The 26,199-nt window shown below is 36.6% G+C and overlaps 1 protein-coding gene across 12 annotated transcripts; it reads left to right on the top strand.

Annotated features, from left to right (window-relative positions):
• The first annotated feature begins 260 nt into the window (after positions 1 to 260).
• LOC120074139 (uncharacterized) lies at positions 261 to 26,145 on the top strand. Of its 12 annotated transcripts, none has more exons than XR_005480911.2 (27): positions 261 to 647; positions 8,080 to 8,160; positions 8,822 to 8,959; positions 10,226 to 10,336; positions 10,415 to 10,465; positions 10,567 to 10,667; positions 10,865 to 10,958; positions 11,165 to 11,296; positions 11,379 to 11,636; positions 11,772 to 11,850; positions 12,059 to 12,150; positions 12,264 to 12,347; positions 12,600 to 12,674; positions 12,797 to 12,844; positions 17,492 to 17,587; positions 17,930 to 18,159; positions 18,554 to 22,044; positions 22,122 to 22,201; positions 22,507 to 22,587; positions 23,472 to 23,543; positions 23,620 to 23,716; positions 23,820 to 23,874; positions 23,977 to 24,105; positions 24,184 to 24,301; positions 24,747 to 24,829; positions 24,970 to 25,509; positions 25,686 to 26,145. XR_005480911.2 is itself a non-coding variant. In XM_090308659.1 (27 exons), exons 5-27 carry the CDS (start codon positions 10,325 to 10,327, stop codon positions 25,397 to 25,399), a joined length of 5,988 nt encoding a protein of 1,995 aa, XP_090164785.1. In that variant the 5' UTR covers positions 308 to 647; positions 8,080 to 8,160; positions 8,822 to 8,959; positions 9,238 to 9,328; positions 10,226 to 10,324; the 3' UTR covers positions 25,400 to 26,145. The 12 variants fall into 12 exon arrangements, 9 of the variants coding, with proteins under 9 accessions (XP_038883087.1, XP_090164786.1, XP_038883130.1 ...); XR_005480912.2 differs by having other exon boundaries at positions 25,620 to 26,076; XR_016525506.1 differs by having other exon boundaries at positions 271 to 647; positions 10,870 to 10,958.
• The last annotated feature ends 54 nt before the right edge of the window (positions 26,146 to 26,199 follow it).

Raw genomic sequence — 26,199 nt, forward strand, 5'->3', positions numbered from 1 at the left:
TGTCTTTTTAAATATAATCCTTAATTTGCTCATTTTTATCTTTACTAAAATGCATATTAAAAAGTGAGTTCAACTCAGCATTTTCCTTTGAAGTCGAAGGCTCCCTCCCATCACCACAATTGTCAAAAAAGTGGGCTTAATAGTAAGCAGAAGCCCGTCATTAGCATAAGTAAATACGACGCCGTTTGGAGGAATACAATAAAATTCGATTAAAAAAAATTCACAAACTATTTAATTAGATGTACGATGATGGATCAGAAGCAGTTCCACACCCAAGTTTCAACTAAAACTCTATTTTCACTTTGTTACCCACAGTTGTTTTATTAGCTCGTTTTTCCATTGCTCCTTCTTCTTCTTCTTCTTCAAGTCCCGGGTTCTTCAGCAGCAAAAGTATCTCTGTTCTCTCCTTCTCTTGTCTTTCTCCCGCTTATTTTCCGATTTCATCCCCGTGTTATTCAGAGAAAGCAACTCACAGAGCAAAAATGGAGATTGAATTGGAGCCCAGGGTGAAGCCGCTGGACTACAAAGTGAAAGGAGTTTCCAGAGAATCGCCGTCTCAGAAGGCCGCTAATGTTCTTGATTCCGATCTTCGCACTCATTGGTCTACTGCCACCAACACCAAAGAGTGGATTCTTCTCGAGTTAGATGTACGTAATCCTTCCCCCCCCTCTCGCTTAATTGACAGAATTATTGTATTGATACTTGAGAAATTCAATCAGAACGAACTATCCAACTTCGTCCTTGCGGTAAAGCGAACATTATGTGATATTATGTTGTTTTCTTTTTTGAGTATTAAGGCAGTTCAGTTTCGAATAAAATTATGATTTGGGTTGGGGTTTGTTAGTATTATATTACAGATAGGTTTCCATGATGGGCAATGTACAAGAAGAAGAAGAAGAATTGAAAAAATCCCAGAAATCATTTACAGTGGAATCTTGAAACATTCTTTAGTTCAAACACTGTGGTAATTTAAATTCTACCTAAATGTTGTACGGTTCGTTGTTTTATGAGATTAGTAGAGGTGTGAATAAGTTGTCCTCGAACATTTATGAAGATGCTATAAAACAAATATTAAAGGAAGGTCATGACTGTGTTGGACAGACCAAAGGATTTTTGCTTGTGCTTTGGAGTAGTGACTTCAAAGAAGAGATGAGACTCTCACCCCCACTCTTTTTGACCTCAACCTTTGTGTGGACGAGTTCATGGTAGTTCTCCTTGACCTTGATAATAGAGTCCATCCAATGGAGTAAATAAGCATCTATGGGAGCATTTGATTAAACCTCCAAAGACTTCTCCTGTGGCTTTAATGATTTTCATCCTCTATAAGTTTAGAGGGATGTTTCAAACTTCACTCACCATCATGGCTTGGAATGATGTAGCCTAAAGAGATAAAAGGAGAATTCTCTCCAAGAATCCAATCAAATTCTTTATTGTTAATCAAAGTCTTTATTGAAGAAAAGCTATTTGCAGATGGATTTTATGTATTTCAATAAATTTGGGTATGGAATGGATTTTAGATTTTATTAAAAAGGAGTGGGCTTGAAATTGGAAATCATCAAATGCATGGAAATCATTTGCGTTTGTATTGGTATTTTCATGAGAAATCGATCCATTTTCAGAAATATCCTTTCAGATAGAAAATTTTATCTTTGAGCTGTCACTAAGATGATAGTTATCAAAACCATTATTAGGGAGCTTCTTAACTGTGGAATCAACCAAACTATCCATCATATCAACAGAGTCACTGATCACACTACCACTCTTTGACATATTTTCCTTGTCAACATGACAAATATGGTGCTGCTCAATTTCCAGCCTAACAACACCTTTTATAGGTTTATGAACCTTGTGTTTGGAAAGTGGCAATTATGCACGATGTACCTTGACCTTCCAAATGCTCTCTCCTCTCTTCTCTCTCTCCCGGGCCATCTTTAGCATTTCAGCCTTCCTTGGTGCCGACCTCTGACGATCTTCTTCAGTCTTCCCCTGCCTTCTACAACCTTTTATTCCCAAAGATCCTCTTCAACCTCTATCTCCCTTACCATGGAAGTTCATAGTTGTAAGATTGAAGACAAGTTCTTTTGTGTTTGGAATGAATGCTCGACTTTCTTCATAGAAGTTATGCAAAACCGTCTGGTCTTACCCCTTACTCCTAGACATCTTAGTTGGTTTGAAAGCTCCTTTGTTGATCTTCTGCACTTGCCTATTTAGTTTCCGTTCTTTCAAAAGTTCAAGGATGACAATGGAACTTGTGGCTTATTCAAACGTCGCCTTTCGAATGTTTGGATGGTGGAATGCATACTTTGGCCTCCCACAGGTGGATGGAAGGTTATTCAAATTCCAGCTGCTCACCTTAAGCTGGCTGGCTTAGTTTATGGGGATTATTGAAGGAAAGTATGAAGGATTTTTTGAAGTTGAATCAATGTGATACCTCTTTAGCTCCATGTCAAGCAATAGCCACTAACACATTTGTTGACAAACAAAAGAAGCAATCCAATTCAAGAAGAAGCTATGCAGAGGTGGTTCATTTGCCTCCCTTAGGTCATTTCTCTTCTAATTCGAGTTCCTATTGGGTTAGAAAGGAAAAAGAGGTGGTGGCTGTGAATTTCAACGAACTCAAAGTGGTCTCATGCCTTTGTGCTTATAATACATGGTCGAAATTCACTCAGCTTTAAAATTTTATTTTCAAGCAAAGGTTGCCTTGAATCCACTATCGGCAGATAAAGTGCTTTTGGGTTTTTCTAGTAGATGAACAGATTGGAACTTCAGAGGCGCTTGGGAAATGATTGGAGATCTTCATTGAAAAATCGAGAATTAGTCTAAAAAAACTCACTCGATTCCAAAATTTACCTCTTAACTACTGGAAATTAGAGAATTTTGAAGCTTTAGGATATCATATGGGAGGTATAATCAGTATTTCAGCTCCCATACTCAATTTGCTTGACTGTTCAGCTGCCCGAATTAAGGTTAGAGAGAATTTATGTGGTTTTCTACCTGCTTTTCTTAATTTCAAAGATAATATTCATGGTGATTTTATCCTTCAAGTGGAAGCAACATCTCCTTTGATTCTTCCTCATAAAACAAGCTATGGTCTTTCCATCAAGGACTTATCAAATTCCTTTGATTTGCTTAGAATCTAGCAGGTCATGGAAGATGAAGGATTTCCCTACAATCCTGAGATTGGTGACTATTCAACTTCTTAGAATCCAAGTTTTGCCGGGCTGGATCTAGTAAAAAATGTCCCTTTAACTTCTCAAAAGTCGTGTTTAAATGAAACCGGTTGCGATTAGGATAAAAAGGATGTCAAAAGTCAAGAAGCTTTAATTGAAGCTCCTATTGACGAGGAGTTGTCCCAACCAATTCCTTTGGCTTTAAATGAGAAAAGATTAAATTTTGCACCTCTCATGGACAAAAGGAATGTGAAGAGTCAAGAAGCTTTAATTGAAGTCCCTACTACCGAGAATGAGTTGTCCCAACCAAAATTTTCACTTTAAATGAGAAGATTGAATGCATCTCTCATGGACAAAAAGAATGTGAAGAGTCCAAAAGCTTTACTTGAAGTTCCTATTTCCAAGGAGTTGTCCCAACCAATTTCTTTGGCTTTAAATGAGAGAAGTTCTCCTTCCCAAGCAACTCCTCAGCTTCTCAACAAGAAAGGGCGCACATCGGATTTAACTCTTCGGGATTCTTCTCCATTGTTTGGTTCCTCAGAATAATTAAGTGCGAAAGAGTTAAATGAGCGTTTTTTTGCAACCTAATCAAAATATTACTCTAGAAGGAAATCATTTCAGAAGCTAACCCTTGAAAATTATAATTCCTCTCTCTTAAATGATGACAACATTGAAGAATCATGTTCCATCAATTTGGCTCCCTTAGTGTCTGTTCAAGTGACCTCCTCGAAAAGTGTTGTCCATCCCTCGAGGAACTCTGGAGTTGTTATTCTTGCTAATAAGAGCGCTGCTGGGTTGAGGAATAGACAAACTGGATTGAGAACTCTTAATACGAAGAACACGACCGAAAGCATCTTCTAATGATGGGATTTTAGAGTCGGAAATAATTTGTGTTTTGGCTATTTCAAATTCAGGTAAAAGTCCATTCAGAAAGATCATAACAGTCATCTTTTCTCGCTGAGCTTGTTGAACTTTAACATCTAGGCTGAAAGATGATAACGAAGCAAACTCGACAACTATCCTCTTAAGTCTCATAAAGTCATTGGTAACAAATTTTACTTTATGTTTGGCACGAAAGAACTGCATACAAACTTCAAACATTTTATGGACTTGCTCTTTACCCGAGTATAGAAATTCTAAAAATTCTAAGAGTTCATTCACAGAATTACACTGATCGACCAAAGCAATTACTTCACTCTCAATGGAATTTTTGATATGAAGATAAAGTCGAGCATCATCATGAAGCCAATCCTTCTTGATCTTATCATCTTTAGGTGGATCCTCAGTCATATGATCATCCATATCAGTACTTCATAAATAAAACAGAATCGTCCGACGCCAATCATAGTAACTAGATCCATTTAACTTGTGTTCTGTGATCTTCGAGGCGAGAGGAATCACATTAGATACCACCAAATTCTTCATCTCATCCATAACGAATTCACACACAAACCGTAGATATTACAAATGGAATGAGAACCAAGAAACAAAATTAAAACTAGGGTAAAATCACACAAACTAATCAAAATAGCCACAAACCCTAGAAACAAAGGTGTATTCTTCAAATATTTTCACATTCAAATGGATTTTGATGGAATTAAACAAACAGATCAAGCGGAAAACAGGCGAGACAAACCCACCTAACACGACAAAGCTTCCACGCGCTCCCACGCGTCGGCGCGTGGCGATTGTGTAGAAAATTTCCGGTGGCGCGTGAAGCTCACGTGCAACATTTTCTTGCGAATGGCGAAGACAGACAGGGGCAAATGACAATGGCACTCCTCCTGAGGTGGGTGGTGTAGACAAATGGCCACTCGAACTAAATGACCTAAACTCAAACCCTAATCTTATTGGAGCGTAGCCGTCAAACGAATATTCTAAACTCTAGAGAGGCTTTGATACCATGTTCTCATTATGTTTGGAATATATTCTCACACTTCTATTATTCATAATAAAGTTACATATATATAGGGAATGAAGAAACCCTAGATTAGGTATGTGCAATTACAGTAAAGGACGACTATACATAAATATGTAAATACGTATTATAACAGACTGCACTATTCACTCTTTATTGGATCAGAATCTGAGAATTTTTGAAGAAAAGTATTGTTCTAGCTTAGGCGTCCTTGCCGTAGTTCGCCTATGCCTCTCTTTGGTGCTCTCTTACTACATCCTTTGCTAGCTACTCTTCTCGGGACATCAATCTCAACTGGCCAGCCTTTCCATTCCCTTATTAGTTTGAATTTTGTTCATTGTTGATGTGATTTTTAGTTATGGAATTATTCCAATTACATTTTACTTGATGTTTTGTCTATTATTCACTTTTCTCTCTCCTTTGTGGAGTTTTCTATCTATTGAGCATTAGTCTCTTTTCATTTTGTCAATGAAAAGTTGTCTCTTGTTAAAAAAAAAAAAAAAACCCTTGTGTTTAGGATCCTCAAGTGTGTCTTCTGTGTAGCCTTCCTCGATTTCATCAATTTTTTTCTTCTTTCAATGCAAGCTCTTCCTCGCACATTCTACTTCTTTATTCGACTTGTCTTCCTCAAGCGATTTTAATTTTCACTTTTCATTTTGTGCGACTCATCTCCAACATCGCATTGGTTCTCTGTTTGTTTGTTTCTTGCGAAACTTCATAGTTCTTTTGGTTGTATTCTTGATCTTCTTGAGTGAGTAAATGTAATTCTTGATGGTTTCTTGAAAAATCTTGAAGATTATAATTATGCCTTTCTTGAATTTTCCCCAAAAGAACCCAAATTCCATCAATTCCCTTTCAAAAGTCCTCCCGATAGATGTTGTTATGTGAATATTTCTGTTTTCTTGAAAATATTTCGACCTCCAAATTTGTGGTGGAATGGTTTATGGGTGTTCTTTCATCCTAATATCTTCTTCTTCGAACCATATTCAAGTTTTCATGATGCTCAACAAAGGCTTTATCCAAAGATTCTGAATGTTCCATCATATATCCGGGTAACTGATCTCCAAAATCTCTTCCCAAGTGCTGGTTTTCTTTAGTTCTGATGGGCTGGTTAAAATGTTGGTTTCTTACTAGAGGATATTGAATTCCTTAAGGTTCTTGAAGTCTTGCCAATTGACTTCCAAGAGCACTAATTCTTGGCTGGTTTTGCTGATCAAAATGTTGGTTTCTTGCTGGAAGATCTTGAATTCCTTGAGGTTCTTGAAGTCTTGCTGGTTAGTTTCTTGAAAAATGGATTTGATTGGATTGTTGGGCCCTTTGTCAATATTTTCACCATCTTATCCTATCCCAAACTGTCTTAAAAAGGTCATCGGAGTCACTAGAATCACTAGAATCAAATTTCCAACGTGGATAATGATAGGTTCCTTGAGAAATTTGGACATGGACAAAATCAGTATGTTGGGATTCTTCTTCAGAATCACTTGAGCCAGAATTCCAGCACTGTTTTTGGAAGTAAATTTGATTTTCTTGCCTATACCAGTTGCTGTATTTTTTTTGGACATCTTCTTTGGTCGTCAATAGTCAATTCTTGCAAAATCTTGATAAATCTTCAGTTTTTTCTTTCTTTCTTGAAGTTTCAAGGGTTTCTCCTAATTAGATGTGTGCTGTTCGGCAACGAGCACACAACTCATGAAGCTCCCTCCAATTTCCCAATCGATGTCAACAAGAGTTTCCTGATCTTCCACCGGTGGCAGTCAACATTGGCCCAGGCGGTTGCTCTAATGCGAAATTGAAGGAGAATTCTCTCCATCAAAGTCTTTATTATTAATGAAAAGTTGTCTAATTCAAGGGGAGACTCTCTATTTATAGAGAATTAAAAGAATCCTAAATGGATAACTAAAAGGAAACTAAAAACTAATTGGGTAACTAAAATGTAATCAATTAAGGATTAACCAAGAATAATTTGAATTTACCAAATTATCCCAATTCAAATTGCACCATAAAGATTAATTTGAATTTACTAAATTATCCCAATCCTATTCTCTGCAATACTTCTTTGGATTCTAGTGTACCACTTTTTGAACTCAACAATAAATTCGCCCCATCACTCCCATCAGGCAATTTTCACATTTTTAATCTTAGAAGGAATTGTAGTAGATACCAGTCTTGCTGTAAAATATCATACAATATTTAAAGCCAGTTTATTAGTAGTACTAAAATTCCTGACCCAGTCATCATAAAAGCATATTCTTGAGCAGCCATCATGGGTTGGTGTAGTAGTCAATAAGGCCATGAGTTTAATAAAGGACTTAGAGAGATTGAGTTCAATCAATAGTGACCACCTACCTAGGATTTAATATCCTATGAGGTTCGCCAAATGTTGTAGATTAGGCGGGTTATAAAAAAAAAGAACATTTTCTTGAGCAAAACCTCGTTTGTTGCCACTCAATACTGGAGAGCTTCTCAAAAGAGTTAAGTCTAACATCAATGCTTTTAGGAGATTCCAGAGGTTATTTGGAAGTCTCACTAATGTCACTTCCTCAGGATTTGTACCCTTGATTTTCCAATAAGAACTGCTTTTATGTTCTCTATAGGGCCTCTTGTTGGCGTGCCCATATTCTTTTTTAAGCATGGTGTTTATTTGTAATTTTTTTCTTTAAAGAATTAACCCAGTTTGGATGGCTTTCTTGTAATGGATCGTTTTGGGTTGGGGTGCCCTCTACCCTCAACCCCCTATGATGTATTTTTTTTTGTTGTGCCTTGGCCCTTACCTATAAACTCTGTATCTCATTGCATAAGAAAACATAGGAAACGCATTTGTTTGTTTATATATATATATATATATATATATTTGATTTAGCCCTTTTTTTTGGTATAAAAGAGATGTACTCTAATTACTTTCTTATTTATATCTCATCTCTCCGTCCATTATTTCATGTGTTCTTTCCCTTATATTTACCTGTCCACCTTGTTTTGTATTTTTTAAACCAGGAACCTTGTCTACTATCACATATTCGCATCTACAATAAATCCGTCCTCGAATGGGAAATTGCTGCTGGTTTGCGATACAAGGTTTTTGTTCTCTTTGGATTTTGAGTTTTACAGCTTACACATAGCATTTTTTAAAATAAACAAAATTGCCCAATTTTGTTATACGATCTTGTTTTTTTATATGAATTATCACGGTTAAATTCTTTTAAGGATTTATTATATACTTAACAGAGTTGTCTTTTTGTCTAGCATAAATTCATTTTCTACAAATATTTCAATTTGTTTGTTGAATGAGAAATTTCTGTTCTAAATAGTTCTCACTTTATACATATAATTGGCATTTACCTTTTGTACGTTAAAGTGTTATGGACCATCCCATCTGAATTGTCGTATTTGTTTTGGTGGGAGAACAAAACAAAAAATGTTATTCTGCAAGAGTTTAAAACCATACTTTGAATCCTACTAGATAACTTAGTTTATGAAATTGGTCAGTGTAAAAAGAATTAATGGATTACTTGACTTACATAAATATCTTTACCTCTGGTTAGTTGCTTAATGTGGTTTTAAAATTTGAGACATTAATTCTGTATCCATATCGGTCTTTCAAATATATGAATTGAGGAAGTGATTCACTACAATTTTTCTTGAATGGCATATGTAGTTTGGAAGTTTCAGTATGCCCTTCTTGGATAACAGATAGGGCCATGATTTTCTTCTTGCAATGATTTGTATTTGTTTCCAGCCAGAGACATTTGTAAAAGTTCGTTCACGTTGTGAAGCACCTCGGCGAGACATGATCTATCCTATGAACTACACTCCATGTCGCTATGTAAAAATATCTTGTTTGCGTGGAAATCCAATAGCTGTGTTTTTTGTTCAGGTATCTATTGAGAACTCTATTTCCCACTAATGATTGCTATACAATTAATCAATTCTATCTCACTGCTATTGATGGAGGTTCCCTTTTACCACTACTTGAGAGGTCGTCACAGAGGTGGGGGCTCTCATTTGTTTGGGTGGGAGTTATCTTGCGACTGAACGAGTAGTGTGGGTTTGGTATAGGGAAATTTGAGGCTTCATCATACTAGAGTTTGTGAAAGAAAGATATTATATTTCTTCAGTGTATAGTAAAGGTAATTCAAGGGCCTCTTAACACAGGAAAAATATCCAGGAGGAGTGTATGTGCTTTTTGAAGTTAACTCAAAATGTTGCCGTTGGCAAGAATAAGATTCTCAAAATTATATGAAAAGTAAGTTTCTCGGTAAGAATTTGGATGATTTTGATAAAGAATGTGCAAGCTATGAATTTTTAGATTAGTCTGTTGTTGAGGATTCCACATTGGAAAAATTGAAGGACAAAGATAGACGGGTTACTCCTTTCATTTCCAATTGGTTTTGAGATGGAATCCCATGTTATCTAAATATGGTATCAGAGTCCATGAAGCTCAAACTGACATTAATTCCAAAAATAAAAATTGGAATTCAATTCAAGAATGGTGAACCCAAAGAGGCACCATCTTGAAGGGGCATGTTGAGGATTCCACATTGGAATAATTGAGGGACCTCATAATTTTAATAAGATAGATGAGTTATTTCTTTCATTATCAATTGATTTTGAGATAAAATCCCATGTTATCTAATAAGCAAGAGCTCAATTCACTTTTTTGATTCAATCGAGCAGACAAAGGATATATACATTTGAGGTTTAAGTGTAACGACAATATCCAAAATAGGACTAAAACATGAGGAGAAGATTTTTCTCTGTCTTCTTTTCTTTCCCTATTTTTAAAGTGAGAAACATGACATTTTAACATATTTTTGTTTAGTCGTTTGATTAATTAGTTATATTTTGTTAAATGGAAACACCTATTAATATTGTATTATTCCACTTGCAATCTTGAAATTTGTGATGAATGATCATTTTTTTCATACAACAATATGTGGGTGGGACTTGAACTTTTGCTTTTTGGACAATGGTATAATGTCTTAATTAATTAAGCTATGCTTAGGTTGGCATGAATGCCAAATTTATGAACTGTTAATAACAATAATAGTAATAGATAATGATGATAGTTTTTGCAAATTCAACTTGGCCTTTATAGAAGCTTTATGGCATTAAGCCTTTCTTACTATTAATTGTTTTGCAGCTGATTGGTGTTCCAGTGTCTGGTTTGGAGCCAGAGTTCCAACCTGTTGTCAATCACTTGTTGCCACATATTGTATCACACAGACAAGATGGTGATGATATGCATCTTCAGGTATTGATATTCCCATCATTTCTTAGTTGCTTTATTTTGTACCTCAATGCTATGCATGACTTCGTGTCCACTCTGTAGTTGCTTCAAGACATGTCAGTCAGGTTATTTCCATTTCTTCCACAACTTGAGGTAATATGTTTAAATTTGAAATGAATCAGTGGGTTTCTTCTTTATTGTAAATATCAACTTTTTTTGTCCATAGAGGAGCATCTAAGTTGATCATTGTGCAGACAGACCTTGTGGGATTTTCAGATGCTCCTGATCTTAACTTACGTTTTCTTGCAATGCTTGCTGGTCCATTCTATCCAATACTACATCTTGTGAATGAGAGGTTAGTCTATCTTGCTCGTTATATCTCATATGTTACTTGTCAACCTTCTATATCACTTTGTACAGAGCATATTCTCTTTTAAGATCCTGGTTTATGCATCATTTCTGTTTCTTGGTTCATTGGGAGAAAATTCACAAAGTTTCCTTTTATCTTAAGTATCTACTCTTGATATTATGCTGATATGTTTTATGCTGCAGAGCAGCATCGAAGTCTACTGGAAATGGAACGGAAATCGAAGTTTCTAAGAATTATCAGATGTCTTCATCATTGACCGTTTCTTCGAATTTTGAGGTTTCTTCATGCACTTACCTTTCCTTTTCCCTTCTCCCTTCTTCTTTCCAACAATTTTTTGGTTAGCCCTTATAAACATGTTAAGTAGTTTCTATACCTTGGGATATTATGTAATTAATGTGGCCATACGTCAAAACTATTCTATTATTTTCTTTCCTCCTAAGAAGATGGTTAGTGACATAGAACATCTTTCTGCTGTAATGTAGCCACGGAAGTCCCGCAGTATATTACCTGTGGTCCCATCTACATCAAGCTGTGTAGTATTTCGCCCAGATGCAATCTTCACGCTTTTGAGGATGGCTTACAAAGATTCTACATTTGGTGCTATATGCAGAGTGGTAAGTTATTCCCAGTTCAGTATGTTCTCACTGTTAACGCTCAAGTTCTGAATGCTAATTTCCAGTTGCTTTGCTTTATCAGGCTTCTAGAATACTGTTGAAGCTTGTTGAACCCATTACAGTGCAAGAAGCTTCGTCATTGGCTGATGATGTAGCTGTTTCCGATGAGTTTTCAAAACCTGGATCATCTGATCCTATCTCCATCAACGACTACTCAAAATTGTTTGGAGAAGATTTTGAAGTGCCTGATGATAAATGGGATTTGAGCTATCTTAGCATCTTGGATGTTGGTGCAGTGGAAGAAGGCATTTTGCATATTCTTTTTGCTTGTGCGTCTCAGGTTGGCTTGCAGACCGACTCCTGAAGAGGCTAGGCCTATCGGAATACTGAAGTCTTTTATTGTATATTATTTATGATTTCTATATTTTAATTTTATCTGACTAATGAACTTTCATTTTGTGTGTAATGTTCACAGCCCACTATTTGCAGTAAACTGGCTCAGAGGTCTGTTGACTTGTGGCTAGCTTTACCTCTTGTACAGGCATTGCTTCCAGGTTGAGACTAAAATGCCATTGAGACATTTAAAAAAAAAAAAAAAAATTCAACCTTTCTAGGAGGTGTTAAATGTAGCAAGAAATTTATAGAGCATCTCCAATAACTATTTCTAACCAAGTACTAGCATTTTTATGCTTAACAAATATATCTCAAATTCTTTTTGATGCTGCTTAATTTATCTGTATTTCATTTTACAAAATTTTCTAGTTCTTCGTCCTCCTTTGAGCAGTCCCTTTGATGTGGTCAATGACATCTTTTCTTTATGGAAGCGGCCAGTGGTGCAACAGGCTCTCTCTCAGGTTCTTTTGAATTAAAAAATGTTCCACCTTCTCTGTCATTGTAATATGTAAGCATTTCACCATTTTTATATGTATTTTTTCTTATTCTTACATTTTGGTGTATTTGGTTGCAGATTGTGGCAACATTGTCATCACCATTATACCATCCTCTTCTACATGCTTGTGCTGGCTACCTATCATCATTTTCTCAGTCACATGTTAGTTGCCCACATTTTATTCCATTACTTGAACGAACTTTGTTCGTTCAGTGATAATGTCTTTATGTTTCTACAAAATTGCAAGATTAGCATCTTTATCCCGAGTGATCCTTTTCCTTAGAGCAGCAAAGTTACTCATTGATTTTTCAGAAATTAAAATAATGACGAAAAGAAGATGCTGACTAGGAACAAAATTTTATTTGGACAAAAGTTATTGTTATAAGAATTAATCAGCATTATTCTTTTTCACAGGCCAAGGCTGGATGTGTACTGATCGACTTATGTTCTTCTGTACTAGCGCCCTGGATGCCTCGTGTTATTGCAAAAGTAGGTTTTTTGCTGAAATCAAAATCTCCCAGTTTCATTTGAAGTGTCATGCCTGGTCTCTTTTCTATGCACTTGATGTCTCGTTCTTGTAACTTTCTACTACTGGGTTTATTTTGATATAGGTTGATCTGGTTATTGAGCTTCTAGAAGATCTTTTGGGTGTCATCCAGGTGAATTTCATCAATAATGTGCATAACTTGTATTCTTTTATGATATTTATGCGAGTCACAAAATACTAATTTAAGCCCAAATTAATTTTTAGTGTTCTTTATATTCATTGTGATGTAGAAATAGACATAGCAATAGAAGAAAAAAAGAAAAAAAAACCTATTAATGGATACTTCATTGATAGAAGGTTATACAAGAGAACCTGAAACACAAGAAACTAGCTATTATTGCATAGTCGGAAACCCTTTCTCTAGTGGAGTTTATGTAGGCTTGGTTTCTTTTGTATTCCGTTATATTCTTTCATTTTTTCTCAATGAAAATAGTTGTTTCGTTAATAATAAAAAAAGGGGGTTACTCTTTGCACAAGGAAATTGAAGTGGAAGTAGAAATTGTTTATGTTTTACAATAAACTTACAATGACCATCTCTCTATAATAGTATTGTTATAGTTCTATTGTTAGGGTTTTCCATTATTGTAAATATCTTGTTATATTTTCTTTTTCTATGCTTTGTACACTTGTATATATTGATATCTTCGGTGAATGAAAAGAGTATTCTGATTCTCTCTCAAACCTAAGAATTTTACATGGTATCAAAGCCCTCTAAACAAAATTAGGGTTTTGTGAACCTTAGGGTTTGAGAATGTAGAACCCGTTTGTGTTACATCTAGGGTTTTGTAGAGGAGTGAGTTTACACTTTTACTCACAGCCGCTATCTTCGGTTCGTTTTCCGCCGTTAGCCGCCGTTGGAAAAAAAAGAGGTAGTTTTTCAATACTGCCTAGTCCGTCGAGGAGCTCAACAATTGATCTACAGAACCCAAAGTTCGGCATCCATCTGACTAGCACGTGAGGCTTGCGCCGTTTTTCCTTCTTGCCGTCGCTCCACACGTCGGCGCGTATGCCACTGGTTCCGCTTCGTCTTCTATGGGTTTCCTCGACTTTGTTGACTTTCCTTGGTGGTGTGTTTGTTTGGGCTATATACTCACTGTTTGTGGTTCCTTGAAAAAAAAAAAACATCTCTTTGGTAAATTAGGGTTTGCTTCTTTTCTGTCCTGTGTTTATTTTTGAGGTAATGGCTGATAAGAAACCAGTAGTCATGTATGAGGTGGTTCCTATGGTGTCAAAAGTAACTGAACACAAGTTGAATGGATCCAATTACTATTTATGGAGATCAAATGTTCGCCACTTTATTAGGAGCATAGAGATGGATGATCACATCACAGAAGAGCCACCGATTGATGCTAATAAAAAAATTTGGTGGCGGGACGATTCAAGAATGCTTCCACAAATCAAGAATTCTATTGACCGTGAAATCGTTGAACTAGTAAATCAGTGCGAATCAGTCAAGGAACTTTTGAAAGAGAATATTAATAGAGTGTTTGATGTTTGTAAGACTCTATATCAACCTAATCAAAGAGAAAAATCTTTTACAAGCTACTTTATGGAGGTTAAAAATACATGTGTGGAATTCAATGCCTTGATGCCAATTAGCACGGATCCAAAAGTTTTAATGGCTCAACGTGAAAAGTTGTTTTTCATGAGTTTTTTAGAAGGTCTTGTACCTAAATATGAGATGGCCAAAGATCAAGTGTTGTCAAGCTCAAATATCTCATCGTTGGAAGAAGCTTATACCCGAATACTTCGTACAGAGAAGCCACAAGCAGTTATGTCATTTGATTCTAGTAGTGCTTTGATTGGGCGCACAAATGATTATAGAGGTAATAAGGGAGTTGAATCAAATAGCTCCAAAGGTCATCCCAATAACCAAAGATCAAATTCGGGAGGTGTTGTTTGCTATTACTGTCATAAACCTGGCCATACGAAACGTGAATGCAGAAGATTGATGAATAAGGGTTAGAGGGTGCCATTTGCACATGTCGCTTCTACTCTTGATAATCTTGACTAGTCAATTATGATTTCTGCAGAGGAGTTTGCTAAATTTCAACAGTATCAAGAGTCATTGAGGACATCATCTTTACTCTCATTATGGCCATTGCAGAGATAGATAACATCTTTAAATGCCTTATTTCCTCCACATCAAAATGGGCCATTGACTCTGGCGCTACAGACCATATGACAAGTAACCCCAGTTTATTCTCTAACCTTTGTACACCTCTTCACCTAATGTCACTATAGTTGATGGATCCTCCACCCTTGTTTTAGGATCAAGGACCGTCCATCTTACTGAATCAATTTCTTTGTCATCAGTTTTAAATTTACCACATTTCTCGTTTAATTTGATTTCGATCAGTAAACTCACTTGTGATCTTCATTGTTGTGTCTCCTTTTTTCCTGGTTATTGCTTATTTCAGGATCTTACGATGAAGTAGGCTATTGTAAAGAGCATGAATTTGGAGGTCTTTACATGTTTAAACCATAAACACCTACAACCATCACATGCTCTAGCGTGTCGTCTCCCTTTGAAGAGTATTGTCGTTTGGGTCATCCGTCTATCTCTGTGTTGAAGAGTCTTCGTCCACAACTTCAGCATTTGTCCTCTTTAGATTGTGAGTCATGTCAGTTTGTTAAATTTTATTGTTTAAGTTTGTATCCTCGAGTCAATAAACGAGCTAGTGCTCATTTTGAATTAGTCCATTCTGATGTTTGGGGTCCCTGTCCTGTTGAGTCCAAAAGAGGGTTTAGGTATTTTGTTACATTTATCGATGACTATTCTCATGTTACTTGGTTATATTTAATGAAAAATTGTTCTGAGTTACGTTCTCATTTTTGTAACTTCTATGCTGAAATTGGAACTCAATTTAGTGGTGCTCTTAAAATCCTACGGAGCGATAATACTAAAGAATATTTCTCTCATGTACTCGAGTCTTATTTAGATGCCCATGACATTCTTCATCAATCTTCTTGTGTCGATACTCCATCTCAAAATGGGGTTGCAGAACGAAAGAATCGTCATCTCGTTGAGATAGCCAGAGCTTTGATGTTTCAGATGCATGTTCCAAAATCCTTTTGGGCTGATGCTGTTTCCACTGCTTGTTTCTTAATAAATCACATGCCCTCTGTGAGGTTGTTCATATCATTAGCTTCAATCAATCATTGGCCTTTACATCAACTTGATATTAAAAATGCATTTCTTCATGGTGATCTTCAAGAAGAGGTGTATATGGAGCACCCACCAGGGTTTGTTGCTCAGGGGGAGAATGGAACGGTGTGTCGCCTTCGTAAATCTTTGTATGGACTAAAGTAGAGTCCATGAGCTTGGTTTGGTAAATTTAGTCAGGTGATCGAAAGCTTTGGAATACGGAAGAGCACGTCAGATCATTCGGTCCCTTTTAAGAGATCTGAGGGTGGTGCCATCTTGTTAGTCGTATATGTGGATGATATTGTGATTGTTGGTGATGATGCTTTAGGTATCCAGTCCTTAAAGACCTTTCTTCATAGTCAATTCCATACAAAAGATTTGGACATGTTGAAATACTTCTTAGGAATTGAGGTAATAAGAAGCAAGAAAGGAATACTATTATCATAGAGAAAATATGTACTTGACTTATTGACTGAAATAGGGAAGTTAGGGGCTAAGCCATGTAGTATCCCAATGATGCCCAACTTCCAACTAGAAAAAGATGGAGAATTGTTAAAAGATCCTAAAAGATATAGGAGGTTAGTGAGAAAACCTAATTATCTTACAGTGACTCGACCCGAAATAGCTTATTTATTGAGTATTGTAAGTCAATACATGTCATGCTCTACAGTTGATCATTAGGCTGCATTGGAACAGATTCTGTGTTATCTGAAGGCTGCTCTCGGGCGTGGTTTATTATATAAAGATTATGGTCATACTAACATTGAATATTTCTCAAACGCCGATTGAGTAGAATTTAAAGAAGACAGAAGATCAACTTCAGGGTATTGTGTTTTTGTTAGTGGTAATTTGATTTCTTGGAAGAATAAGAAACAAAATGTGGTGTCATGTTCAGGTGCGGAATCAGAATATAGAACAATGACACAGTCTGTGTGTGAATTGATTTGGATATATCAACTTCTTGTTGAGTTGGGATTTGAAATCACCACACTGACAAAGTTGTGGTGTGATAATCAAGCAACACTTTATATTGCGTCTAATCCAGTATTTCATGAAAGAGCTAAACATATTGAAGTTGATTGCCATTTTGTACATGAGAAAATTCAATAAAGATTAGTATCTACAGGATATGTGAAGACTGGAGAACAATTAGGAGATATCTTCACGAAGGCATTGAATGGAGAACACGTATAGATTATCTATGTAACAAGTTGGGCATGATTAACATATATTCTCCAACTTGAGGGGGAGTGTTATAGTTCTATTGTCAGGGTTTTCATTTATTGTAAATATCTTGTTATATTTTCCTTTTCTATGATTTGTACACTTGTATATATTTATATCTTTGGTGAATGAATAGAGTATTTTGATTCTCTCTCAAACCTAAGAGTTTAACAAGTATAATCTATATATTATTTCTTGGATACAATTAGAAGCTTCTGTTGTATTTATTTTGTTCAAACAATAAACAAACTTTTAATTGTTCATTGGTCGGTTGGTAGCTTGTTTAATGGAGCTAATGTTGTATTTTATGACTTCATTACCTCTTAATACTTATTGCCTCCATATCCATGCATTATAACTTATTATGTTCGATATCTCATGTTTCAGAGTGCACGGCATTCCCTTGATCATGCTCGTGCTGCTTTAAAATATATTCTGCTGGCTTTATCTGGTTACTTTGACGATGTACTAGGAAACTATAAGGTATGAAGTTTGGCAGTAATCTTACCCTCAGCTCTCCACCCAAATAGAAATAGACTGAAGTCTTTTTGTCACTTTATCTTGAAATTCTTTTATGGCGTTGAAGTTCAGTGCTACTTCAAATTAAGAAATGAAAGAAACGTCTATTATAGATAATTTTAAAAATAATCCAACAATTTTAAAGTTATAACCTTGGCTATTGGATGGACGATATCTTTAAAACTGTTGATTTATTTTCAGCTGAATCTATGCATTACTTACACATTCAGAATCTTACTTGAGCTGTGATCCTCTTTGTTGACGGTTGAAAAGGTTTCTGAAGATATTTTTCTATGCTTCTTTTAGGAAGTAAAACACAGGATTCTCTTTCTTGTGGAGATGCTAGAGCCTTTTCTTGATCCTGCCATATGTGGGTCAAAGACCTCAATAGCTTTTGGAGATCTTTCTCCTGTTTTCCCCCAAAAGCTGGAAAACAGTTGTGTGATTGCTCTCAATGTCATCCGCTCGGCAGTACAAAAGCCATCTGTTCTTCCTTCACTAGAATTTGAATGGAGGCGTGGGTCAGTTGCTCCCAGGTAATAAATGCTCGCTTTGTGCTTCTGTGGAATGTTGGGTTCCTTTAGCTTTACCCTTAACCTCCTGATTTTATCTGAATGTCTTAGATTGTTGCCAATCTTTAAATTTAATATCTGACCTAAAAGTTTCAACTGAAATATTGGGTTTTTGAAATAAAGCATTTGCACCAATTGAATCTTCTGTTTCCTAGCAGATATATATATATATATATATGTTCAGTTAAGTTTTCTAATTGAGGGGGAAGTTCACATTTTAAAAAAACGATAAAGAAAGTAGTTTAGATGTTCTTGAATAATGCTCGGATTTGTATAGTCATCCAATATTTTCAGTTAACTTCCAATCTTTCCAATTTATGGAATTAAATAGGATTTAAATGTAAACTTTTTTATGCAGCGTGCTTCTTTCAGTTCTGCAACCTCACTTGCAGTTACCTCCTGAAGTTGACCTTCGGAAGTCCTCTGCTTTCAAGCCTCTCAACCCTGATTTTTCTGTCAGTTGTCATTTAGGAAACTCTTCAAAATTAAATGCCCTAAATGATTGTGATGGGAAGATAGATGATCATGACACGGCTGGAAAATCTGATGTCCATGAAGATGCTATCCCTTTTTTTGTCCCTCCAGAATTGCGGTGCGAATGTCTGGATAACCATTCTAGTTGTTTAAATGAAGGTAGCTCAATCTCTAGCCATGGAAATGTGAACATAGAGCCTAAAGAAATGGTTCAAGGGACCAATCCTTACCGGTTTCATGGAGAACTGATATTGGATTTTGGAATTAATATTGAGTACTTCAACTTAGAAGCAGATTATCTTCAACTTGTAAATTATCGTGACTGTGAAGCGAAGGCTTCTGAATTTCGCCGTTTAGCTCTGGATCTAAGTTCACAGAGTGAGCTTACCTCTGAGGGTCATGACGCAGCTATAGATGCATTACTCTTGGCAGCAGAGTGCTATGTGAACCCCTATTTTATGATGTCTTGCAAATACAATTCAAATTACTTAAAAGGTTTGAAAAGTAGTGAGACCACGATGTCAAAACATAGTCCAACTACAGGGCTGACTAGACTTGCTGGCAAGAGTAAAGCTGACCTGGAAACAATAGCTCACCTTGAAAGAAAAAGAGACAAGGTTGTTCTTCAAATTTTGCTGGAGGCTGCTGAATTGGATAGAAAATACCATCTAAATTTGTCTGATTCAGAGTCTTATCCATATAATGGTGAAGAGTTAGATGAAAAAATGATTAGGTTGTCTTCCAATGACGTGCAATCTGCAGATGCTGTGACCCTAGTACGACAAAATCAAGCTCTGTTGTGTACTTTTGTCATTCGACTTTTACAGCGGAAGCCTAATTCAATGCATGAAATCCTTATGCAAAGTCTTCTATTTCTGTTGCATTCAGCCACTAAACTACATTGTTGCCCTGAAGATGTTATTGATATCATTTTAGCTTCAGCAGAGTTTTTAAATAGATTGCTAACATCTTTGTATTATCAAATCAAAGATGGAAATTTACGGTTGGAACCTGGAACAATTCATGGCACACAGCGACATTGGATACTTCTTCAGAAATTGGTTCATGCAAGTAGTGGAGGTAATTATCGGACAGACTTCACATCAAGTGCCAATAACAGTATTTGCTCTGGTAATTTGATTCCAGCTTCTGCCTGGATGCAAAGAATTTCTAAATTTTCTATCAACCAATCTCCTTTGGCTCGTTTCCTTGGTTGGATGGCAGTATCCCGTAATGCAAAACAGTATACGATGGACCGTCTTTTTCTTGCATCAGATTTACCACAGTTAACAAGTTTGTTGCATATATTTTCTGATGAGCTTTCTGCAGTAGATAATATTTATAAAAAGCACGATAAAGTTGAGATTGAAGAAACAGAGTGCAGGAGTGTTCCTTTGGAGAATAAAGAACTTGGAACAGTTGAACAGCATGGTGGTCAATCATTTCATGTTATCTACCCTGATCTTAGCAGATTCTTTCCTAATATGAGAAATCACTTTGTAGCTTTTGGAGAAGTCATATTAGAGGCTGTTGGATTGCAACTGAGATCACTTTCCTCCAATGTCCTGCCTGATATACTATGTTGGTTTTCTGACCTCTGTTCCTGGCCATTTTTCCAGAGTGATGGAACTTCTCATTCTAGCTCTCATTTCATTAAGGGTTATGTTTCAAAGAATGCAAAGTGCATTGTGCTGCATATTCTTGAAGCAATTGTAAGTGAACACATGGAACCGATGATTCCTGAGATCCCTCGTCTTGTGCAAGTGCTTGTTTCCCTTTGTGGAGCCGCATATTGTGATGTGCCATTTCTCAACTCTGTGGTTCTTTTGTTAAAGCCACTTATTTCATATTCTTTGCAGAAGATTTCTATTGAAGAACAAGTATTGGATGATGGTTCATGTACGAATTTTGAGTCTTTGTGCTTTAATGAACTTCTCAATAACATCAAGGAGAATGTGAATAGGGATGATTCCCTTGAAAAATTTTATAACAAAGCATTGTCTATCTTTGTACTGGCATCCTTTTTTCCTGATTTCTCTTTTCAACGTAAGAGGGAAATATTGAAATCCTTAACCTCTTGGGTTGATTTTACCTCATCACAGCCAACTTCATATTTCCACGATTACTTGTGTTCATTCCAAAAAGTAATGGAAAGCTGTAGAGACTTGCTACTTCAGACTTTAAAAGCCGTTGGTGGTCTTCCGATAGATTTACCTGACCTTGAGGATACAAGCTCTAATGCACTCCTTGAAGAGAGTTCAAAATCACATCTAGGGTTTATCTGTGATATTTACAAGAACCCGGTATCTAATAGCAATTCCGAGAAGTTAGAAAGTAAGAATGAGGGAAACAATAGAGAGTTATCTGTGGAGGAAATAGGAGAATTTCATAAAGATCTAGAGGTCCTTATTTCCAAGCTTTTCCCCACTATTGAGCACTGTTGGAATCTTCATCATCAACTAGCTAAAAGTTTGACTGTGACAATGGCCGAGTGTTTGGTTTACTCGCAGTGCCTATCTTCAATAGCTAAGAATGCTTGCAGTACTGAAAAGGAAGAGGGTGAACAAGCTATACTATTTAAACAAAGAAACCAATTCCTTGTCTACTTGAGAGGCGGTCTGAAGGGATTGGCTGAAATTGCCATAATGCTTGAGGAAGAAAGTTGTTGGGAAGCTGCTTCTGTGGTTATTGATTGTCTGCTTGGTTTGCCTTGTAGTTTACACTTGGAAAACATTGTTTCTACTATTTGTTCTGCACTCAAAAGTGTTTCTTGCAACGCACCAAGGCTCAGTTGGCGCCTGCAAACCCAGAAATGGTTGTCGGCATTACTCAGAAGAGGCATCTCCACTGGCAATGGAGATGAAGCTTCTCTGGTTGATATGTTCTGCACAATGCTGGGACACCCTGAGCCCGAGCAACGATACATAGCTCTTCAGCAGTTGGGTAATTTAGTTGGCATAGATGTGTTTGATGGCACTGCTGCACAACAATATTCTCAAATTCGTAATAGTTTCGTTTCAACTGGCTTGGAGGAATCTGTTTCTGAGACTATACTCTCTCATCTGGTATCACATACATGGGATCAAGTAGCTTCTTTGGCAGCATCTGACTCATCATTATATTTGAGAACTCGTGCTATGGCACTTCTAATAGCCTATGTCCCATATGCCAGTCGACATGAGTTACAATCCTTGCTATCATCTGCTGACTGCATTCACGGCACAAAGGTTTTACATCCAGCATCTGAGGGCCCATTGCTACAGCTTTCATTGGCTCTAATTTCCTCTGCTTGCCTCCATTCCCCGGTTGAAGATGTCTTTTTGATTCCTGAAACTGTTTGGAGAAATATTGAGGCTTTGGGGTCATCAAAAACTGGTAATAACCTTTATTATGTTTGTAATTTGGTATAATACTTTATGCAAATGTTAAAGACGCTTTATTTCATCTTTTAGAGGGAAGACTTGGAGATTTGGAGAGGAAAGCCTGTCAAATCTTATGTCGATTGAGAAATGAAGGGGATGAAGCCAAAGAGGTACAATGACTATAAAGTTAAATGTTCCCTTTAGATATAACATACTGTTTTCTGCCCTTGGGAGCCCTCGCATGCTTTGCCATTATCTTCCTCTGCTTAAATATAGCTGTATTTACAAATGTCTGCAGAATTCAAAGTTTTTAAAGAGAGAAGAATAGTGAATAGTATATTTTGTTGTCTTTGTTGCAAGTTATAAGATATTTCACTTGAGTGGAATGAAAGTATCTTTCTTACTATTGAGTATAGGAAGATCACCCAGTTTCATTTGTCTTTTCTTATTGGTTTTCTTCCTTCTCATGTGGAAGGTCCTAAAAGAAGTGCTCTCTTCAAGTTCTCCAAAGCCAATCAATGAGGATTTTCTAAGCATTCGGGAGTCAATACTGCAGGTCAGAAGTACAAAGTTTTAACTTTTTAGACCTTGTCATTTATCTATATTTGATTCACCTTTTATTAAATTTGCATAAGATAATCGTTGCTTATTGGCAGTAATTGGTTATCTACGGCATGGTCTCAGCGGAGTTTAGAAGGAAATTTTTGCAGGGCAATATGTATTTTGTGTATAAAATTTATTCTATTTACTCATACCACACGTACTAGACTGGTTTTTTTATGCCATATGGGAGACTCAAGAATATAATTTCTTCTCATGGTTTGAGGCCGAGAGACCTATTCTCACCCTTCGTCTCTTTTTTTCTTCTTGATTGGGTTAACATACTTCTCTCTAGGGCCATTCTAACCTTAGCAGAGGAGCTTCCTTCTGGAAAAGAACTATCTCCTTTTCTTCCTGGTTGTCTTAACAAAATTATCATGAGGCGTTGGATAAAAAAACAGTGTAGTTGTTTTGCTTTCATTATAGAATATTACAAACTTCTATATAGTTTTAATCATTATTCGAAAGGACCATCTCTTTTAGTTTACACATAACACGTTCAACTGAATAATTACTTCCTGAGCTCCTGTTTGAAGGTATACATATTATGTAAGTGTAAAGCATTGATAGGTAATTTGTTGACAACTTATTTTCTCATGTAATTGCATCGATCAACTTGGACAGAATAAGAAAGGGATTCAGTCTTTTCTTGTAAGGATTTTGGTTCTTTATATGAATTTTGTACCAAGTAGAACTGATTTGCTCAACGTTAGTCATATTCTATTATTCTTTTGTATCGCCACTTCCTTGTGCATGCCGTCTACTAAACTTTGACCTGTCCCATTTCAGCTTTCTTGATTTCCTCTCCCTTTTCTCTTACTTGTGCTTTTTGGTCATCAGGTCCTTTCAAATATGACTTCTGTTCAGTCATATTTTGATGTGTTCTCTCAAAAGAAAGATCAAGAAACAATGGTAAGATTAGTTATCGCATTGCCTTTTTGTTAATGTAGAGCTCATTCTTGGAGTTACTTTGTTTGACTATGCCTAGGAACTAGAGGAGGCTGAACTGGAACTCGACATCGCTCAAAAGGAGCTCAGACAACCTGATTCATCCAAAGATTCTAACAATTTTCTGGGAGTCACTTGTATGTCATATTGGCTTTTGGGTTTTCTTATTATCTGTTCAAGTTATCACCATTGTTATGTTCTTAATTCTGCACATTATCGTTTGAAAATGGAACTTTTCAGCCTCTGTAGTAGCTGATTCACGTCTTCAGCAGATCAAAAACTCCATTCACTCCATGTGTGTAATCAAATAAAATCTTCCTATTATCATTATTCGTTACTTTCTTCATATGATTATAATGTCATCTGGAATTCAAACCCTCTGGCTCTCATGTTTCAGAGAGAAATCCAAACTCCAAGAAGAAGTAGCAGCTCGTCGACAGAAAAGACATCTTATGAGACAAGCACGACATAAATATCTAGAAGATGCTGCATTGCATGAAGCTGAACTTTTGCAAGAACTTGATAGGTTTGATACGTGGCTAAATCATCATGTAATACAACTTATAACAATCACAAAGTTTCCCTTAACAGTTGGCTACTTTAGGGAGAGAACGGTTGAAATGGAAAAGGAAATTGAAAGACAGCGCTTGCTGGAGCTCGAGCGTGCAAAAACCAGGGAGCTGCGTTATAATCTTGATATGGAGAAGGAGAGACAAATGCAGGTATGGTTTGGTTCTTGCTAATGTATGAAATCAATAGTTTGTTGGGTGCTTGTGTAATCCTCTTTGATATTCTAACAAGTAATACTATTACAACTGCATTTTCTCCTCAATTTCATGTTCGGGTTCCTATCATTGCACATCCTCTTTGATTAATCTAGATATGAGGCTTTTTGTTGAGTTCGTCCATTTAGGCAATGTAGCATACTTCAACTAATTGCTCTGTTTTCATATAGATGACTTCATAATTTTCTTATTGTGCTATTTCTGCTAATCTCCCTGTATTCAAGTTTCTCGTACTCGTCGAAACTTAGTTCATACAAATAGCCTTTTCCTTTCGTTGATCATTTTTATCATCTTCCTCCTGAAGCGTTGATAAGGTGATAAAGTTTGTTACTGTATAAAATGATAAGGTAACAATTTCTTGTAACTATGCATCTTCTTACAGAGGGAACTTCAGCGTGAACTGGAGCAGGCTGAGTCTGGACCACGACCATCAAGACGCGAATTCTCATCCTCTTCCCATAGTAGGTAGGTTGCAGTATGATAGTATCTACAGCCACTGCTTTGCCCTAGCTTTTTACCTGTGGCGCACTAGATAAAACATATCCTGGATCCATGAAAGGGTGAGTGAATAAAATTCTGGTTCTCGGTGAACCTTTTTCTCGCAGTCGACCTCGGGACAGATATCGTGAAAGAGACAATGGCAGAGCAAGCAATGAGGGGAATGCCAGAACAAGTGCCAGTGGCTTACAGAGCGAAACTTCTACTACCACTAGTTCATCAATGACCGGAGTACCGACCATTGTGCTTTCTGGGGTGAGACAGTACTCAGGACAGTTGCCTACAATCCTACAATCTCGTGAGCGTCCAGATGAATGTGGTAGCAGTTACGAAGAAAATGTAGATGGAAGTAAAGATTCAGGTGATACAGGAAGTGTTGGTGATCCAGAATTAGTTTCGATATTTGATGGACATTCCGGTCCGCTTGGGTCTGGTCAAAGGCATGGATCGAGAGGCAGCAAATCAAGACAGGTTATTGAACGAAGGGAACGGGATGGTGGCAGACGCGAAGGTAAGTGGGAAAGAAAACATTCATGACCAATGCCTTGAGACTAGTAGACCAGTTATCATCGGTGCGTCATTGGTTATGGAGGCAACGAACTCTGGATCAATGGGTTAATAGATGTGGCACTGCAAGCATTCCACAGGTTTGTTTCTAATAGCCTGCTGTAAATAATTGTTAACGTCAATGGTGTATCAAGAGTTATTTTAGTTTTCACAATTTGTTCCATGAAGCAAATTTGAGTTTACTGATTAGGATGTTGAGGACATATCTCAGGCAATCCATCTACACTAGTTAGACTAAGTTGAGTTCACTAAACAGATCCTACAGTGGGCGAGGCTTGTGTGTGAAGTCGAGTAAAGCTATTGAGATGCATGAAATTCTTCTTCTTCTGCCGTAAAGCAATCAAGGAAAGTGAAGTTTACAAGCTGGTAACCAATGAAGGAGAATTGACAGTGCCCATGGAACATCATTTCTTGAAGATTGCTTTGTTTATTTATAAATCCATTGCCCTCACTATATTTTCCGAGAAGAAGCATCATGTGGGGATCAAATTGAAAAGCTCTTTTGCTGAAAGGTTTCAAGGATCCTAAACCTCTTAATTGGCTATATTCAAATACCCTTGTCTTATGAAGAAAAGAGATTAGTAATGCATGTGAAAACTATATTATTGTTTTCCCCTCAAATGGAAGCATCACATGCTGTTAAATTATAGTGAATTCGGGCAGAACTCTTGAAAAAGTGAAACACTAATTTAATAAATTTTTTAAATTTCAAATTATTATCGATATATTTTAGGCTAAAAGCCTCTTTCCAAAAGTTGAATATTAATTTA

This window comes from Benincasa hispida, chromosome 1 (genome assembly GCF_027475165.1).
Source record: "Benincasa hispida cultivar pf3 chromosome 1, pf3_genome.v1.1, whole genome shotgun sequence".
Taxonomy (NCBI): domain Eukaryota; kingdom Viridiplantae; phylum Streptophyta; class Magnoliopsida; order Cucurbitales; family Cucurbitaceae; genus Benincasa; species Benincasa hispida.

Excerpts from the sequence above, each read along its gene's own strand:
- LOC120074139 (XM_039027159.2), top strand. The coding sequence starts at position 483 with ATGGAGATTGAATTGGAGCCCAGGGTGAAGCCGCTGGACTACAAAGTG. Across the intron at positions 12,151-12,263 it reads TGCAACAGGCTCTCTCTCAG|ATTGTGGCAACATTGTCATC; the intron begins GTTCTTTTGAAT and ends ATTTGGTTGCAG. Across the intron at positions 12,348-12,599 it reads CATCATTTTCTCAGTCACAT|GCCAAGGCTGGATGTGTACT; the intron begins GTTAGTTGCCCA and ends TCTTTTTCACAG.